This window comes from Cotesia glomerata, linkage group LG7, assembly GCF_020080835.1.
Source record: "Cotesia glomerata isolate CgM1 linkage group LG7, MPM_Cglom_v2.3, whole genome shotgun sequence".
Lineage (NCBI taxonomy): Eukaryota > Metazoa > Arthropoda > Insecta > Hymenoptera > Braconidae > Cotesia > Cotesia glomerata.
The window spans coordinates 18,408,068-18,428,630 of record NC_058164.1 but is presented as its reverse complement, the minus strand read 5'-3'; the positions used below and the strand labels follow the sequence as shown (position 1 = coordinate 18,428,630).

The 20,563-nt window shown below is 32.9% G+C and overlaps 1 protein-coding gene across 2 annotated transcripts in view; it reads left to right on the top strand.

Annotated features, from left to right (window-relative positions):
* Positions 1-17,291, top strand: part of LOC123268324 (DAZ-associated protein 2-like) — a 28,983-nt gene extending 11,692 nt beyond the window's left edge. For both annotated transcript variants that reach the window (XM_044733301.1, XM_044733302.1), the window contains 3 exons: positions 15,868-15,971; positions 16,082-16,246; positions 16,346-17,291. In XM_044733301.1, the coding sequence (XP_044589236.1) occupies positions 15,868-15,971; positions 16,082-16,246; positions 16,346-16,522 (446 nt within the window). In that variant the 3' untranslated portion in view covers positions 16,523-17,291. The remainder of the gene's footprint in view (positions 1-15,867; positions 15,972-16,081; positions 16,247-16,345) is intronic.
* The last annotated feature ends 3,272 nt before the right edge of the window (positions 17,292-20,563 follow it).

The following is a 20,563-nucleotide window of genomic DNA, read 5'->3' as shown; positions in this document are numbered from 1 at the left end:
ATGAAACTTGATACACATATTCTTTGGGTAATTACCGAGGTCGAGTTCGAAGATGAGCAAAATCGGTTAATTAGTTTAGAAATGGCGGCCATTTAAAATTTTCAAAATTTTGTAAATTTCAAGTTTTGTAACTTTAACCGTGAATAACTTTTGACTGAAAAAAAAGAGGTCATTTTTGGTAACTTTATGGTGAAGCTGATTATATTACCTTCAATTAGACCTATAACACTTATACTTTATGAAGATTATTATTAATTTTATGGGCCATTCAAAAATTTTTAAATAATGAAAACTTTTTTTCAAATGTCGTTTTTTTAGAATGACTTTTAAACAGCTTTACCGACCGATTTAAAAAACTAATCAGCTCTTAACATAAAAAAACTACGTCGATCGCCGCCAGACCGGTCAAAATCGCTTGATTCGTTTGTGAGATATCGTTGACGAAAAAAATCGGAAAAAGCGTTTTTTTCAAACAAATTCCGAAATTTTTTATCTGATCAATTCACGGTTTGAAATTCATCATAGAATTCAAAAAAACTGCATCGACTGTTGTCAACTACGTGATAATCGGTTAACTCGTTTAAAAGTTATAGCGGATTGAAAATTAAAAAATTACATAAACATTTGTTATTGAACAAATTAAATAACATAAATAAAGAAAATTTCATATCACATGAAATCTACCTTCAATTTCGGTTGACCCTAAAGGCCATCCCTGCAACTTCCCGCTCCTTTTGTACTTGAGCGCTCAAAATTACACATTACGTTTTTGAGCTCTTCGAGCTCAAAAATATGATTTTTGTATCATTTTGAGCTCTTCGAGCTCAAAACCCTAATAGCAGTTTAATAAAACACAGTTTTTAAAATTTTCAAACGGCAATAACTTTTGAATAAATAAACCGATTTTCACGCGGTTGGCGGCATTCGATGCAGTTTTTGAAGCCCCGTAAAGAATTTTTGAGTTTAAATTGATCGAGCCAGGAATTTCGAAGTAATTCCGAAAAAATACTTTTTTCGGTTTTCTTTTGACAACGATAACTCAAGAACGAATCAACCGATTTTGACCGGGCTTGCGGTGATCGACGTGGTTTTTTGATCTTAAGAGCTGATTAGATTTTGGAATTAATCGGCAAAGCCATTTAAAAGTAATTCCAAAAAAACCACATTTCAAAAAAATTTTTTTTGTAGTTTTTTTTAGATTTCTCAAAATCTACCGGTCCGAATTGGTCTAAAGTGTATTCAAAATCTAAGTTTGGTCAAGCCTTTTCGAATGGCACCAACCGCGATGAAATCGGTCAAGCCGTTCAAAAGTTATAAAAGGGTTACACACACACACACACACACACACACACACACACACACACACACACACACACACACACACACACACACACACACACACACACAAGGATATTCAGGCTGCTCTGCATACGGTAACCAAGGAGCTCTGCGAAATACCACCAGAGACAATCAAGATCCGCAAAGCCTACAGAGGTACCCAAACCGCTGTGGTGATACTACCGGCTGCAGCAGCTCAGAAGATATTAGAAGGAAGCGGTAAAATCCGAATTGGCTGGGTCAACTGCCGAATTAGAGCCACGAGGAAACCTACCCAATGTTACAAATGCTGGCATTTTGGGCACCACGGATCCCAGTGCAGAAGCAAGACAGATCGATCCAAGCTATGCATTAGATGCGGCCAAGAAAGACACAAGATTGCGGACTGAAAAAACCCAGCGAAGTGTGTATTATGCGCGGAAAATAAGAGTGCAGAGAACGCTGCCCATCACGCCGGCACATACAGGTGCCCGGTATACAAAGAGGCACTCCAGAGAATGACAAGCAAGCAAACATGAGGCCGCGCATGACCTGCTCGTGCAGACCGTGCGTGAATTAGAGCTTGATTTAGTAATAATAGCAGAGCCATACAGACACCTGAATAACCAACCTTGGGAAACTGACAGCACCACCAAGGCTGTCATCTGGTCCTGTGGCAAACTTCCCTTCCAGAGCATAGTGAGCAATGATAGCATCGGCTTTGTCGCAGCAACTATTAACGACATCCGTTTTTATAGTTACTATGCACCACCTAGCCTTTCCATTGCCAACTTTACTGACTTCCTGGATCGACTGACCGAAGACGCAAAGCAATACTACCCAGTAGCTATAGCAGGGGACTTCAATTCCTGGGCGGTAGACTGGGGCAGCAAGCAGACTAATGCGCGAGGCAAGGCACTACGTGAAGCAATGGCCTCACTGAACGTGGTCCTTCTCAACATCGGTGAGACACCAACATATACCAAGGGAGAAGCTAGTTCGATAATAGACCTCATATTCGTCAGCAGCAGCTTATTGAAAGGAAACTATTCTTGGGAAGTCTTTAACACCTACACCGCCAGCGACCACAGTGCAATACTTTGGGAAATATCGGCTGGCCGGAACCCTCAAAGAGCAACTAGACAAACTAATGCAGCTGGATGGAAAGTGAAAGACTTTGACTCGGAAGCTTTGGTAGTAGCCTTAGACAGTGACTCGACCATCATCACAGGAAATGCTGTAGAGAAGACGAAGGATTTAATGACGAGAATTGCCCAGGCGTGCGACACCTGCATGCCCCGTAAGCGTGGCATCAATAAAAGACCATCGGTGCACTGGTGGAATGATCAGATTAACGCCCTTCGCACAGCTTGTCACAAAAAGAGAAGATTATCACAGCGTGGCCACCGACGACCTAACTCTGCGGAGCTGGTCGCAGAATACAAAAAGGCCCGTCGAGAACTGAACAAGGCCATCAAAGATAGCAAAAGACGCTGTTGGAAGGAACTCGTCGATGAGGTAGAAAAGGACCCATGGGGCAGACCGTATAGGGTGGTCATGACCCACCTGAAGCGCCAGCCAATGCCATCACCTACGTGTCCACAGCTCCTGGAAAGAATAGTTTCTACGCTGTTTCCTCGACAAAGTAAGTTCGGCTATTCTTCATTGCCAGTAAATCGAGAAGACATTCCCGAATATTGCATTAAAAACAGCTATTAAAGAAGCGCCAAATCTATTCTTAGATACCTACGATTCGTGCCTCAAAGAAGGGATTTTTCCTAGAAGATGGAAACAGCGAAGACTTGTACTTCTCCCTAAAGGGAAGAAGCCACCGGACGAGCCATCATCCTACCGACCACTCTGCATGCCGGATACAGCGGGTAAGATATTAGAGCGTATAATGCACCAACGAATAGAAGCAGCCGTCGATCCACTCCTAGCAGAAGGCCAGTATGGTTTCCGGAAAGGACGATCAACGCTGGATGCGATCAACCTGGTGGTCGATACAGCTAAGGAGGCAATCGCTGGAAAGAGATCGGAACGTGGCAGAAAGAAGTATTGTTTAGTGGCTGCCTTGGACATCAAAAATGCCTTCAATTCCGCTAACTGGGACTGCATTATGCGAGCTCTCCAAGATAAAGAAGTGCCAGGATACCTGCGCAGAATGGTAGCAAACTACTTTACAGACAGAGTCCTCAAATATGACACGAAAAACGGTCCAAGGGAGTACGAAATAACCGGAGGAGTGCCACAGGGCTCGGTTTTGGGTCCTTTGCTGTGGAACATCATGTATGATGGTCTCCTGAGAGTTGCATTACCATCAGAGGTGAAACTTGTTGCATATGCCGATGATGTAGCGGTAGTGATTGTCGCGAAACACTTGGAAGAGATCAATCTGGCTTCCGATATCACATTTAGCCGGATTAACCTATGGATGGAGATGATGAAGTTGGAGTTAGCCAAGCACAAAACTGAAGCTGTGCTCATCACCAGCAGAAAGATCGTAGAAAACATCAAGCTGAATTTCGGCGAGCAGGAGATCGCATCGCAACCATTTATCCGATATCTAGAGGTGACGCTGGATGCCCGACTGAACTTTAAGCAACAGGTCGAACACGTAAGTGCTAAAGCATCAGCGGTGGTAACTAGTCTATCAAGACTGATGCCGAATGTTGGAGGACCGAAGCAGAGCAGGAGACTATTGCTGTCATCAGTAGTCACATCAGTGCTCACATATGGAATATCCGTTTGGGCAGACACGCTGGAGACCCAAGAATCATGGAGGAAAGCCGGACCGGTCTACCGATTAAGTGCACTGAGAGTTGCAAGCGCCTTCCGCACATTATCCGAGGAGGCAGTGTGCGTCATTTCTGGAACTCTGCCTCTCAGAGTCCTAGCTGAGGAAAGACGGAACCTATACCACCGAAAGAGGTCATCTACACTGAGCGCTGAAGAACTGAGAACTGAAGAGCGACAACATAGTACAGCAAGATGGCAACAACTATGGGATGCTGCGGAGAAGGGAAGATGGACTCATCGACTTATACCAAGGATTGACGTTTGGCTTAACCGGAATCACGGCGAGGCCAACTACTATCTGACCCAGATGTTGTCAGGACACGGCTGTTTCCGGGAGTACCTTTATCGCTTTAAGCACGATAATTCCCCAGAGTGTCCGTCTTGCCCAAGAGTTGCTGAAAATGCGGAGCACGTTTTCTTTGAGTGCCCTCGTTTTAACCCACAGCGTGATGAGTTAGAGAAGATCCTGAACAAGAAAATCACACCAGAGTCAATAGTAGAAGAAATGCTGTCATCCGAAGCTGCCTGGAACGCCACAAGCACGTTTACCACCGAAGTGCTTACAGAGCTGCGTTCCATTGAAAGAAAAAGGGCAAATGACAGAAACTAGAAGGAAGGAAAAATAACACCTTAGCCACCAGAAGGAATAGCAGTAGCTAGATCCTCCCCTCACGAAGTAATGCCTGACGGCGGTTTCCATGAGGGATTAGAGGAAAGAAGAAAAGGGGTTTAGGGTTTAGTGGGTAGGGGCGTTAGCGTCGAGTTTTAGTATGACGCTGCGTCGAGTCGCCACATATCCAGGCCGAACAGCTATGCCTGGAATCCGAAAAAGGGATTCCCCCCCCCCTTAGTTAAAAAAAAAAAAAACATACACACACACATACAGACATACTGACATCACCGCGAAAACATTCAGAGAAGCTTCCTAGGACCTCAAAACGTCAAGATCTGATGAGAACTCGATTTTCGAAAAACGGGGTAAAACCAATAACTTTCCGATTTTTGAAAATTTTCAATTTTCTTAGCGGGAAGTTAAAATTTTTTTTTCGATTTTTTGCATAATTTCGACTGATTCGTTCGAAATAGATGGAAAATAAAGAAATTTGATGGTTGATAGTGACAAAAAAGAAAAATCGGCTTAAGGGGGCCGTCGTGCCCCAGGCTTTACTATTTTTCATATAAGTTGCATTAAAAATGCTAGTTTCAACGTCTGGAGCCAACCGGAACTAGATAATTTCTAACGAATAGCGAAAATACAATTTTACTATTAAACATTAAAGATATTAAAAACTACAATTCAAGAATCTAATTATTTATTTTTCATTTAACATTATTCGGAAATTAAATAGTTTTGCTCTACGGGCAGAAAGCGTCAACTTTCGGCCCGCTGCACTAAACGAAGTTGCCGCTTCCTGCCTTCGTCGAGCAAAAAAATAGTATACGCTCCACGGGAAGTAAATAAGAAAGCCTCAGATCACATATTTGTTGACCTCGGCTTCGTCTCGGCCAACAATTACATTCATCACAACAATTTCAAAAATTTTAGTAATCCATTATTAAATATGTATCTGGGTCATTCCATGCCAAATCGACCAATAGTTGGAATCGACCCCTTCCGATTTGGATGAAATTTGGTCACAAGTTTGCTTTCATCATAAAACAAAGTTGTGCCAAAGGAAAAAATTTTAAAAATTTTTTTCGAAAAGTTATGCAAGATTCAAAATTTCACCATTTTCAGGTTTTTCAAATTTATTTTTGTAATATCTCGAAAACTATTATAGTTACAGACATGGGCCAAAGTTCATTTTAAAGGGGATACTTAGGGCTATAAAAAAAAATTTTTTTTGGGTAAAATTTTTGAAAAATCAAAAAGTGGGAAAATTGTGAAATTCAAAAAATCGTGAAAATCAAAGCCGCTATGAAATTTTTTGCTCATTTTTTTTTTTACAGAGTACTTCTTACTAATCTTAAAATATCCTGAAATTTTCAAGAGGGTGTTTTTTTTTTTTATTCGAAGATATAAATTTTTGAATTTGGGAAAAAATTTTTTTTTTTTTTTTAAACTTCGGATGTTAAGTTGAATAATTATTTAATTTTGTTATTCTCAATAATAAAAAAATGCAAATATTATCTGTACTACCATCAAATTGGTCAACAGGAAAAATTGTAAATATTTTTGGCGCATTAACATACATGATAAAAAAGGTGAAAGAAAAAATACAACAAGATGATATTTTATTTATTCCTGATGAAAACAAAGGCCTCTCTTTACTGAAAGCTGCTGAAGATAGAATCCAAAAGTTTTTTAGAAATCAAAATGCCAGTCGAGCCAACCTTCAGCTAACAACTGATGACCAAATTCAGACACCCGAAGAACTTTGTAAAAGGGCAAAAGAACATGAATTAATTGACGTCTGTATATTATTCCAATATACTCCATGAATGCTATTTTGAAGTATAAACGAATAATTTTCAGAAAAATCAGCAACAACAAGTACTTGTTCAACTTTGAGGTGTTTTTGTAAAATGAAAATATTCTAGTTAAAACCTAGTTTATCACATGGATATTTTTGTTTAAACGGTTTGTAAATTTCGGTTGTTACCCAATACTAACCGTTTTTGCTTTAGCACTCGTTGACTATTTTCAATAATAGATTTGTATTCTTTTTTGCCGGGTAATTCTCGACTGACATTTTGACTTTTAAAAAACTCTTGGATTCTATCTTCAACAGCGTTCAGTAAAGAGTAGTCTTTATTTTCATTTATACTAATATTATAAAGAAAGATTTAATTGTTTGTTTGTTTGTTTGTTTGCATTGAATAGGCTCCGAAACTACTGAACTCGTTTGAAAAATTCTTTCACTGTTAGAAAGCTACACTATCCCCGGGTAACATAGGCTATATTATATTATAATTTATTTTGAAATTTTCGTTATAAGCCCGTGCAAAGCCAGGGCGAACTGCTAGTCAGGAATAAATAAAATATCATCTTGTTGTATTTTTTCTTTCACCTTTTTATCATGTATTATCAGGGATTACTGAAATTTAAAAAAAAAAATTAGAAAAACGGTAGACCTTAAAGGCCATCCGTGCAATATTATGCTACGATTATTACTGTATTTGTAAATCTTATTGTATTTAAAATTGCCATTTGGCTTGTGCCTTGGCATTAATAAATTATCAATCAATCAATCAATCTCTCTCTTATAGAAAGCTAGCCAGTTCCCTGATAGCTACACTTACTATAAAAATACTTGTAGTATAGAAAGTTTAGTCAAAGTTAACGTTAAGTTTACTCCAAGACGTACAGTAAAACTTATTATATACAATTTGTGTTGAAATTTTATAGTAACTTAACGTTGGAAGATTTTTTAATGAAAAATTACTGTAACTTTAACTGTAAAATTTATAGAAAAATTAATGTTACTTCAAGTTATATTTATTTGGACCTTCAAGTTAATTAGAAAATCATGATTTAAAAAAGTTTTTTTGCAAGTTAATTGTCAATCACTTCTTATAAAAAATTAATGAAAAATAATAGGACGATAAATAAAAATTTTAATGTTTTGTAAATAATTTCATAAAAGGTTTCAGAGTATTTTTATATTTAAGAAAATTAAACATCATATAATTTCAGATATTTATTTTTATTAATAAATTTTTAAAACATTTTTTTACATTTTTAAAGCTAAAAATGAAAATTAATTTAGCTGACATTTGATAATTTTAAGAATTTTTTTTAACAAGTAAATTATGGTAAAAAATAATTAGAAAAAAAAATTGACATGTAGAAATTTACAAAAATTAATAATGCAATTTTTTATAAATAATTTTTGGAACAAATTTATTAGTTAAAAAAAATTAAAAAATAGTCAAGTGATTGCTTACTTTAATGTCATAGCTAAAAAAAAAAAACTTTTAAATTTAATTAACTCACTCATTTCATATTCATAACTGCAAATACAATTTTACATTTTATATATATATATATATATATATATATATATATATATATATATATATATATATATATATATATATATATTAGAGTATACCAAAATGTAACTCCCGTGGAGAACCTTTTAAAATTGAAATTTTTAGTTCCGCTTTTCACAGGGGCTGCGTTTGGGCATTTCCTGATATATTTTGGTGTGAGACAATGTATTTGATTTTCATAGAATTTTTTAACAGAAGCTTAGTTTGGATATTTCCGGTGAAAATTCCAAATTTGGCCGGAAGTGTCCAATTAAATCTCCTGTTAAATATCCTATAAATAATCAAATGAATTCTCTCAACCCAGAATATCTCAGGAAATGCCCAAACACAGCTGCTGTTAAAAGTGGAACTCAAAATTCCAATTTTAAAAGGTTCTCCACGGAAGTTACATTTTGGCACACTATAGCATATATATATATATATATATATATATATATATATATATATATATATATATATATATATATATAAATTGCTGTGCGTTAGTCTCGCTAAAACTCAAAAACGGCTGGACCGATTAAAAAATTTTTTTTTGTTTTGTTCGCTATAGTTCAGGGATAATTTAAAAAAAAATTTTTTTGGAAAACCCGAAAGTTCAGCTAAAAAAATAAAAAATTGTTAATCTTGTATCGGAATCGCTATTGTTACGCTTGAGCCTCAACCATAAGGTCGCAAGAGTGTACCAAAATTGTTCAATATGTAGGAAAATACGTACAAGTAGGGGAGAAGGGGGTCAGTTGAACCAAAAAATGTTTAGTAATTTTTTACTATTCGAATTAAAACTAAATAATAATTTTTTTTTCTTGGAATCGTAGTTTATTAAGGGGTTAGCGGTAGTCAGAGGCACGAAAAAATGAGAATTTTCAGTATTTTTTTTTTTGCTATTAAATCATAAGTTAAATCATGTCATTTTACAAAAGTAGTAATATGGCATTATTATACAATGTTTTGACTTGAAGTCACGAAAATTTCAAAAAAAAAAAAATTTAATTTCCAAAGTTATAGCTGTCTGTGTTGACCCAGTTCCAAAAAAAGGTCTTTGCGGTGACAATCATAAGTCCTTGGAAATTCATCTAAAATCAATCGGATGAAAAAAATTAGTTTTATAAATAGATAATCCTGGGCCTGATCAAAGGATTTTTTTTTTTTTTCAAAAATTAACAAAATGGCGGCCTCAGGAAATTTTTGTCTAGATTTTTGGGAAAAAATCAACAGTTAATTGGTCTTAAAAAATCGAAATTTTTGAAAAAAAAAAAAAAAATCCTTCGATCAGGCCCGAGTTTATTATGTATTCTAAAAGCTGTATAAATTTTATTATAATCTACTGAGCGGTTTTCGAGTTACAGTTGTCACCACTTCAAAAAACATAGTTTTGAGAAAAACGCGTTTAAAGTTTCACACTAGATTCACGTACAGAAATACGAATTATTAAATTACTTACATCGAGTCATCTATTCCTGGGCCATATAATAGTTCTTCAGCCATTGTGGAAGTTTCCAAAACATCAATTTGCTGTTGCCTACGAAGCATTCTGCCTTCCCGAGTGTTGTCGTTGGCGCGCTGATCTGCCACTTTCACACGTACAGCATCCAATTTTTCAGCATATCGATGGGAATTAGACCCACAATTAAGTCCTAGGGTATCCATAATCATTAATAATGAATTTGTACCTTCATTAAATATACAAGTAGCTATGTATGCAGCAATTTGTACGATAGTAGAACTAGTATTCACGGTTTTTGGGCATATTTTCCACACTAGTTGGTTGAAGCTCTCATTATTATTCTGATTGAATCCACCTACACATCTTGAAAGTAAATTATCATTACTGAGATCTCCGTCAATCGGTTTAATAGCTTTTAAAACATCAGGAGATAAGGGAGAATAATCTTGAGTATAAGTATCAAGCTCTCCACTTGCTTCAGCGCGCTGGTAAGAGCACCAAGAATCTTCGCCTTTGGGACACATATCATGATTCGGATTTTCATCAGTCGAACCGTAGTGGTAAAAAGTTGCCATAATAGCAGATTTCATATCTTCAATAGAATCGCAATGACGACGTATTGATAAACCATAGTTCACAGTTAATTTGTCTATTACTTTTCCTGTAAGCCTACCTCTACCACCAAGACCTTTTTGTTTAGTTTTCAGAGTACGCAGTCGAGTCCCCATCCGCTTCTGAACATGGCCTATACATTCCTTTTTATTTATGGTTGTATTTTTGTAAGGATCTGCTTTTATAATTCCAGAATAGGATGACAATAGAACCCTAAAAGGGGGTTTCTTGAAGCTGCCGCTAGCTATCTGCTCCCGAGCGCTTTGAAGTACCCGAGCTCTCTTTGTTATTTGTCGAATAACTCAAAAACTTATTATCGAATCGATTTGAAATTTTCAGAGAATATTTTTAAGATATTACACATAACGAAAATGCAAAAAAAAAAATTAATTTTTTGAAAATTCTGACTACCCCTAACCCCTTTATTAAGTCTGCTATCATTATCAATACATAAATTAGTCAATAAACAACGTGAATTTTTAAAAATTATTAATTTATCCAAACGCGTCAAATGGTTCGAATGACCCCCGCTCGGGGAGCAATTGAACCACTGCTTGGGATCAATTGAACCAATGATATTTAAAACTCAAACCCGAACTTTTAATAAATAATATATTAATTGTTACTTGCTAATATTACTGTTGCACATTTTTAATGCACAGATATTATATAAAATCAATTTAAAAATAATTTTCATTATAAATTTAGTTCATCAAATTGTTAGGTTATTTCCCTGAGTATTTTTCACGTAGAGTATTTTATTATTTCTCCGTATGGTTCAATCATCCCCAGGACTGCTGGTTCAATTGACCCCATATCATTTTTAAATAATTAATAGTAAATAATTTGGAATAAAATTATAATGTGTATTATTCATTATAATATACTTATTATTCATTCATATTATTCATATATATTTGATTGCAAAATGCACTTGAAAATGATATTGTAAAAATAGATACTATCTGCAGATAGATTCTAGTTAAATTCCAAATGGACGCCACTTCTATGTAAGATGGGACTGACGAGCATGCGCGTGGTACTGACAACCATCTGAGACAAATAGATCTCAGATGGCTCTGAGCCCCATCTCGGATTGAACTGAAATAAACGAAAACTGTACCTACTACAGTCTACATTGAAGTAGTAACCATTTGTAAATTTTTTTCACTATTGATGGAACTAGGTTCCGTCCAACATGGAAACCAGTTAAATCTCGTTTTTTCCGTGTATAGACCAGAGAAAAATTTGGAGTAAAACGGAATACAAGTGAGTGTAAGCCCATATATTCCGGAATATATTCCTTGGGCAAAACGGGTTATATTCGGAGTATATTATCGGATATATTCTGGAATATATTTCAGAATATATTCCAGAATATATACTTTTTCCGTGCGGGGTAGTAAAAAATTTTTACTGTGCTTCGTTTTTTTACCGATAAATTACCTACCGATGTAAAAAAGAGACAAATTCTGATAATCTGCCATATCAATAAGTGTTTTGTCCAACTTCACTAAAAGTTCATATTAAGACTTGTACTACAAGATATTGAGAAAAGTTAAAGTGAATTTCCGGCACTAGATTGTGCATAAATTGGATTGCATTTTAACGTTAACTTTTACGATTGGATTTTCGTTTCTTCTTTCTAAATAAAATAAAATTTTATTACAATTCCTTCACTAATTAATCGAAAGGAACTTCGTTCCATCCGGGTGTTCCTTGACACCTCTCAAGTTTTTTTCTATTTCATCAAAAACAATCCGAAAAGAAACGTCGAAGTTATGTCAAAAAAACACTTTTTTCGGTTTTCTTTCGTTCACGATATCCCTCGAACGAATCAACCGAGTTTAACCCGATTAGCGGAGATCGGCGTAATTTTTCAAGCTTAAGGGCGGATTCGTTTTTGGAGTTGATCGATAAAGCCGTTTAAAAGTTATTCCAAAAAAACCACTTTCAAAAAAAATTTTTTTCTTATTTTTTTTGAGATTTTTAAAAATTTCTCAAAATCTGTCGATCCAAATCGGTTCAAATTCACAGGAAATCTAAGTTTGAAGAAACTCTTTAGAACGCCGTTTAGTAGATTCCGATCGATTTAGTCGTTCAAAAGTTATAATCGAGTCACATAGTCACACACACACACACACACACACACACACACACACACACACACACACACACACACACACACACACACACACACACACACACACACACACACACACACACACACACACACACACACACACACACACACACACACACACACACACACACACACACACACACATCCTTATAGACTTGCGTTCCATCGAAAGAAGAAGAGCAAATGACAACAACTAGAAGAAAGTTAAAATAACACCTTAGCTACCAGAAGAAAGAGCAGTAGCTAGATCCTACCCTCACGAAGTAATACCTAACGGCGGTTTCCATGAGGGATTAGGGAAAAGAGGAAAAGGGGTTTAGGGTTTAGTGGGTAGGGGCGCTAGCGTCGAGTTTTAGTATGACACTGCGTCGAGTCGCCACATATCCAGGCCAAACAACTATGCCTAGAATCCGTAAAAAGGATTCCCCCCCCCCCACACACACACACACACACACACACACACACACACACACACACACACACACACACACACACACACACACACACACACTAGTGACAACATCGCGGAGGTACTCGCGGGAAGTTAAAAATATTAAAATTTCTGCTATTGTGACGTCATTTCCGGCGAGCCCTCGGAAAAAAATGCGTCCGCGTTGACAGCAGAACTCCTAGCAGGATCATTTGAAGTGAAAAAAAAAAATCTGGAAAACGGTAGACCCTAAAGGCCATCCCTGCAACTTCCCGCTAATTCCATATCTGAGCGCATCAAAATTGCAATTATGACGTTTTTGAGCTTTTCGAGCTCAAAAATATAATTTATGTGTTCTTTCGAGCTCTCCGAGCTCATAGAGTTAGCTGTTCAAAGCTTTCGAGCTCTTCGAGCTCGAAAGTCTGATAGAAGTTTAATAAAACAGTATTTTTTGAATTTTCAAACTGCAATAATTTCTGAATGAATGAATCGACTTTCACGCGGTTGACAGTATTCCATGCAGTTTTGCAAATTCTATGATATACTTTTGAACACAAACTGATCGAACCAAAAATCTTAGAGAAATTTTAAAAATTTACTTTTTCCGAATTTTTTCGACAACGATAACTCACGAACCAATAAACCGATTTTCACGTTTTTGGTGGCGATCGACGTGTTTTTTTACGATCTAATAATTATTTTATTTCATCGAAAACGATCCAAAAAGAAATATCGAAGTTATGTGAAAAAAAAACACTTTTTTCGAAATTTTTCGTTTTCGATAACTCTCGAACGAATCAACCGATTTTAGGGGGACTGGTGACAATTGACGTGGTTTTTCGAACTCAAGAGCGGAATAGTTTTTGGAATTGATCGGTGAAGCCGTTTAGAAGTTATTCCAAAAAAACAATTTTTTGAAAATTTTATTTTTGAGATTTCTCGAAATCTAGCGAACCGAATCGATTCAAATTTTCACGAAATTTAGTGGCAATGATACTTTTTGGATCGCCGCCTATTTCGATCCAATCGGCCAAGCCGTTCAAAAGTTATAAGAGGTTTACACACACACACACACACACAGACACACACACACACACACACACACACACACACACACACACACTCACAGCTGCACGGACACCATCGCGGGAATAGTTAGAGAAGCTTCCTGTGACCTTAAAACGTCGAGATCTGATGAAAACTCGATTTTCGCAAAACGGGGTGAAACCAATAACTTCCCAATTTTTCAAAATTTTCAATTTCCTTAGCCGGAAGTTAAAAAACATGTGCTTTCGTTAAGACTCCAAACTAGAACTTGGACAAAGGAAAAAAAAAATGAAAATTGGATTTTTGGCAGAGGTTTTTACAAAAAAAATGAAAAATTTCGCGGAATTTTTTTTTTAAATAGTTGTAATAGAAAAAAAAATCTTTCATCCCAGACCTTGTAAATTATATCTCGAAGACCTGTCTAAAATTTCATCAAGACCGGTTGAGTAGTTCTCGAGAAATCTTGACAACCGTCTTTGAAAACATAGTTTTGAGAAAAACGCGTTTAAAGTTTTGAGTAACAATACAAGCGCCTTGAGCGCGCAACTTTTTAAAACTGTATCTTTGAAACTATTATTCGGATTGACTTGAAACTTCAGGACAATATTATAGAGATGTTGTAAAATCCACAGATTCGGTAGAATCTGGCGCCAAGTTCCGTTCAAATCCGTTGTAAACGGAGCGCCAGACTACCGACTATGTTTACTGTAAGCAGAACGGTTTTTTGAGGTTGCGAAATTTTATTTAATTCTACGGTACTTTTTTTACCCAATTCGTTTATCATAACAGTGATTCATAATTTATTTCACCGTATTAATTAATTATATTCACTTATAACAATTTATTTACTTGAAATTATTAAATTTTATCATCACATACTATAGCTCGCTCAGAAATTTCGATCCAGACTTTTTTTTGATGGAGAAAGGTCAGCGCCACAGACTAGATAAAATAAAAATGTGTAGTAATCCTCCTATAGATACGCAACTACAGTTAAAAAAAGTAATTCACAGCTTACATTTACGGCCGACAGGGTGCACTGGAATTATATCTACATAAGCTGTAGCTTTAAGGGGATAGTTTGCAGTAAAAAATGCTGCCAACGCGAGATTTAAGTTGGTACCAATTGGAAATTTTCATTATAATTACAAAAAATACTAAAATCCGAACAAAAACAGTTTCACTGTAAAAAAATCGCGCCAAGTCCACGTTCATAAGACTATTAGGAAAAAAAAAATTTTTTTTTCTTTACAAAAAGATAGAAAAATAAAAAATTAAAAAATCTAAGTAACCGATATGATTGTTTATGATTTTCGGAAATTAAAAAAAATCTTATTGTAAATTTAAAAATTAAAAAAAAATTTTAGAACGTACTTGGTGTGCGTCATTGTGCATTTCAATTTTTTTAAAGTCCTAATAAATAGATTTTACGAATTTCATTAAAAGTAAAATATTTTGCAACCACGCACACTAAATACGTTCTAAAATTTTTATTTAATTTTTAAATTTACAATAAGATTTTTTTTAATTTCCGAAAATCATAAACAATCATATCGGTTACTTAGATTTTTTAATTTTTTAATTTTGTATCTTTTTGTAAAGAAAAAAAAATTTTTTTTTTCCTAATAGTCTTATGAACGTGGACTTGGCGCGATTTTTTTACAGTGAAACTGTTTTTGTTCGGTTTAATAATACTGTAAATCCTTAACTCATTCAAGCTAATTTTCCAAGGAATAAATGAACTGAGTTTCATAAGGATTTATCAAGAATTGTGGGAGTTATCGTGTCCACAAGCCACGTTATATTACATAAATACATATACATACATGCATAAACTTTCAAACCAATTTTATTTTTGAGGCTTTTTTTGTCATATAAGAGATATAATAACAAAATTCCATGTAAATTTCGACGTAAGGGCCAATGCAATCAATAGATTTCATAAAATCTGCCTAAAAATGGTCGAAAATTCGATTTTTCGATTAGTTTATCACCAAAAATAAGTGAAGTCCCACTTTTGAATGATCATAAAAAGTTAAAAATTTAACTTATCAAAATAACTAAATTATGATTTTGTAGTTGCAGGAACTTCACCCTACGGTGTATTTCCAAACCAACCACAGCTTTATGCAGCACAAGGACCACCACCTCCGACATATGATCAAACGTTGACACATCCAATGGTAAGTATCATTTGATTTCATGAATATAATTCTACAATAATTTCACAATTTACATTTTTCTTAGTATATCGAGATAAAAAAACAGTAAATAATATTATTTTATTTAAAAGATGTATCAGCCAATGTATGGACAAGGGTATCCAGGAGGATATTTGGCAGGTTATCCAACAGCTTATGGACCTCTCCAGTATTATCCACCACTAGCAGCCGCAGCTGCTTATTATCCGGCTGCTGCAATGCAACCAGCACCTGTAAGGCCAACTATGTTAGTTCCAGTAAGTATAATACTCAATTATTGTCATTGTTATCACACTTCACTGCAAAAACTAAAATTTCAATTGATTAATTGATGGAAAATTTATCTACATCTATAGAATGGGTTTGATGGTGCGCGATTCGATGGTATTTCACAGCAAGTTTTGCCACCACCACCACCAGGAGTTACGGCAAATGCAGCTCAATTAGCAGCAATGGGGCATGGTGTTGCTCTGTCACAAAAGAAAGGCTCGTTTTTAGGCGGTGGAACAGAAGGTGGTTATACTTTTTGGTAAACTATATGAAATTGCTCTTATAATGGTCAACGGATAGACCATTGAAATAAAATTATTAATGAATTATAAATTAATGATATAACATATGTGACGATAAATTACTCCATGCTGAAGCTAACTGACGATATAATTTTCAAATGTATAGTTAGGCAAATATACAATATTGATAACTTTATTTGTTATTATTTAAAGAATTCAAATGCAATCAAATTCATTTGATAAGATTGCAGTACAGGTCTTTGTGTATTTAAAATTATAAATTTGAATCTTCATTGAAGAATAATTGACTTATCATTTGTGCTGAGAAAAAATTTTGGCTATTTTTTTTAGAATATTTAAGCATGCTTTACACATATATCAAGTAAAAAAACAGACGAAATAATATTGAATTTATTTGCCTATGAAAATCAATTTTTTTTTTTTTTATAAAATTAATTGAAATGTATACAATTATGCAGTGACTATATAAGTAGTCATTTAAGTTTAGCATGTTTTTTTTTTTTTAATTCTAAACAAACAGAAAAAAATAATGAGAAGCAATTAAGACCTAACGATCTGATGTGAAATGTTTGTTATTTTTTTAAATAATTTTTTCATGGATTGCGATAATAATACATGATCAATAGATAGAAACAGAAAATTGAAAAAATTAATTCCAGCAGAAATTAAAAAAAAAAAATAAATAAAAAGTGCACGAAAATAAAATAAAAGAAAATATGACAATGAAGAAATGAGCGGGGAAGAGTGAAGTTAGATCGATTTTTAAAAATAAATAAAGCAAAAATGAAACTTCCTATTTTAAAGAAGTGTTGAAAATCAGTGATTTTTTTTATTGATTAATGATATTGAAATTAATGCAACGATATAAATGTGTTTTGGTGCCAAATAAAATTTAAATCGTTGATAATTCCCGGTCATTTCTCTCATTACGTATACTTCTATGTGCAATTAGAAACATAAAAAAAAATGAATAGTCTTAAATTGAAGTTAAGTTATTCCTCAATTGAATTATTTTTTCGACTATTATTAAGTAGAGAGACTTAAAAAATGCAAATGAAAGTGCTATAAATATTTTAAATTATCTCTGTAAAATAATACGAGTTCATTCACAACAATAATAAAAAAAGAAAAAAGAAGAATGAAAGAAATTAAACTTTGTTTTAAAACAATAATTTCGAGAAAAATTAAAATGTTTTAGCAATTTCCTAGTGATTCTATTGAAATTAGTAATATTTAACTGTAATAGTACTTATGATTATAAAAAAAGAAATTTTTTTACAAATACTTCTTTTCATATAATCATATAGTATTTATATTATTTAAGTAATCTAATGAAGCAAGCTAGTTGAAAAAATTTTGATATAGAAATAAAATTTTTAAATAATTCTCATCATTAATATTTTTTGATGGCCATGCAAGTGATTTTTTTATGTTTTTTTTAGCATTAAAAATTGTTCATTATACTCAAACGTGATAGAAAAAAAGAATAATTTATAAAATCTATAACGTTATTCTATTTTAACACACCATAAATAAAATTGAAAACTAAATTAAAAAATGTTTGAATTATAATCCGTAATTCAAACTGAATTATTCATTTTAAAATTAAAATAACCTGATATAGTGGTAACTAGTCAAAATATTCTAACTACAACTATTATTGTTGTAATAAATAATAATAATAAATATCATCAATTATATAAAAGTGAAGCTTAATCTCAATTTGTTAATGAAATATCGAAATTTTAATTGGCACATTTCTATTTATACGTATAGAAGTCCTAAGAAATCTTCGCCGTTCTAATCTAGAACTTTTAAATTCACGCGGTCTTTATTATATAAATAGTCACTCCTTTTAAATTTAAGACTCTTTAAGTTCAAAAATCTTCATGAAATTTAATTTTTTAAAAGCTCAATTAATTTCCATCACTAGTTCACCCAAGAGTAGAAACAAGTAAAATAATTCATAAATAAGTAAATTTTTTGGTTTTTTATGACTGAAAATTGGTGAAGCTCCATTTCTATATAATAATTTAAATAATAATTAAACAATAGTATTTAAATGATGAGTATTCTACAGTTTACTATATACAAGGTAGCTTAAAAATTGCTGAAAAAATTATTTAGCTAAGACGACGACTAATATTTTTAAATTAAGAATATTTTGACTGATAACCAATATACCATTCCATTTCAATATTTTAGTCCTAGTCCAAACATTTAACTAAGACTATTTTACATCTTACTAACTTATTTATTATATGTACAAAAAAAAAAAAAAAAAAAAAAAATTATTATTTTTATTATATAAAAAATGTCGATTAAAAAAAAGCCCATCTTTTGAACCACGTAAGTATTCAAGAAATTATAATGTGATGTGTATGTTGATTACAAAATTGTTTTATATTTTTGAGGTACACAAAATAAAAAAAAAATATTTTAAAAATTGGAGCAAATACGTTTTTGCTATAGTTTTATATTTTTACGATATTTTATGTCGTCTTTCCACGTCATTTTAGGAACTAAAACTAATTAAATTAAATAAAACTTTTTATACTTCAAGATTATTAAAGTTGAGATTGAAAATGAAGAATTTTGAAAATCTTTATTCAAAAATTATTTAAGCTTCAATTTTAGGTGTCACGTTTGAGATTTTAAATCATTCTTATCGGTATTGATCATGAAGATATTTTTCAGTGTATTTATTTTTTAAATTGTTAAAAAGCGTAAGAGTTGTCAAAAAAAATATTTTTTTTAATTCTTCATTTGAATTTAATAGAGTGGTTTTTTATTATTTTGATAAAAGAATGACAAAATGAAAAATGTTGAGTGATATTACTGGGCAGGTCACATAGTGGGTTGAGAAACATTAAAATTGAACAAAAGTATTGATGTGTGCAATAAGAATGAATTTTAAAATATTGTATCGGAAATGATGTTATTGCGCGAGAGTATAAAAAAAGTAACATGTAAACTGATTCAATATGTATTATGAATCTGCCAATGACCAGTTAATAAAATACCGTGACCATGTAATTCAATACAATTGAACTATTTCATTTATCTCCAGTAATATAAACCTTTTCACGGAATTATTTTAGCCTAGAGACAGAAATTTTTGGTGTATTTTTAAAACTTGATGAAAAAAGAGTTGAAAGTATTTTGATTATTTATTTAAAACAATTCTTTAATTTTTAAAATGAAAATAAATTTTTTAAAATCTAAATAAAAAAAAAATTTAGACTGGTTGACATGTTTCCAACCACTTTAGTGAGATCGAAAACGAAAAAAATATTTATTATTTTTCTATTTAACTTAAAAGGAATGCTTAAAATTCTGCCTTTAGGCTAAAATATTTCTTGAAAACTAATTTACTCGGATAATTAAAAAAAAATCAATTAGTCAAGATGGATGAAATCTTTAACTTAAAAAGCTGTTGTATTTCCATTTAGTTTTTTATAACAAAAATTTTTCTTTTCAGGAATTACAAAATGAAATTGGAAGACACATAACTAAGTAAGACTCTTAACATAAGTTTAATGAATTTATTCTACATATCGACGGTCTAATTAGCAATTTGTCTAACTCCTTATTTTTTAGAGGGTGATTTTTTTAACATTTTGATGTAGCAATAGTCCAATTATAAATTATTTGAATGATTCAAAACGAAATATTATACCTTTTTTAGATATTAATGATATTAAATGATTTTTAAAGTGATAATAAATTTTGAACTAATTGTTTTTTTCGTACAAATGGAAGACTCTCTAAAATGGAGTTAGACAATTTGCTAATTAGAATGTCGATATGTATATTGAAAATTTTTTCATGAGGAATTTAATTTTTTATTTCAAATCATTAAAGATAGAGTAAAGTTGAGAAAATTAGTTGCTATATATTTTTAAAAACAATTATAGTTGTAAATTTCCTCTTCAGAGTTGCAAAAATCTTAATGTAAAAAATAACGCAATAATCATTACTTTTTTTAATGGCAATGTAATTTTTATTCATTACTCATTAAAAAAAAAATTTTAATGTAAA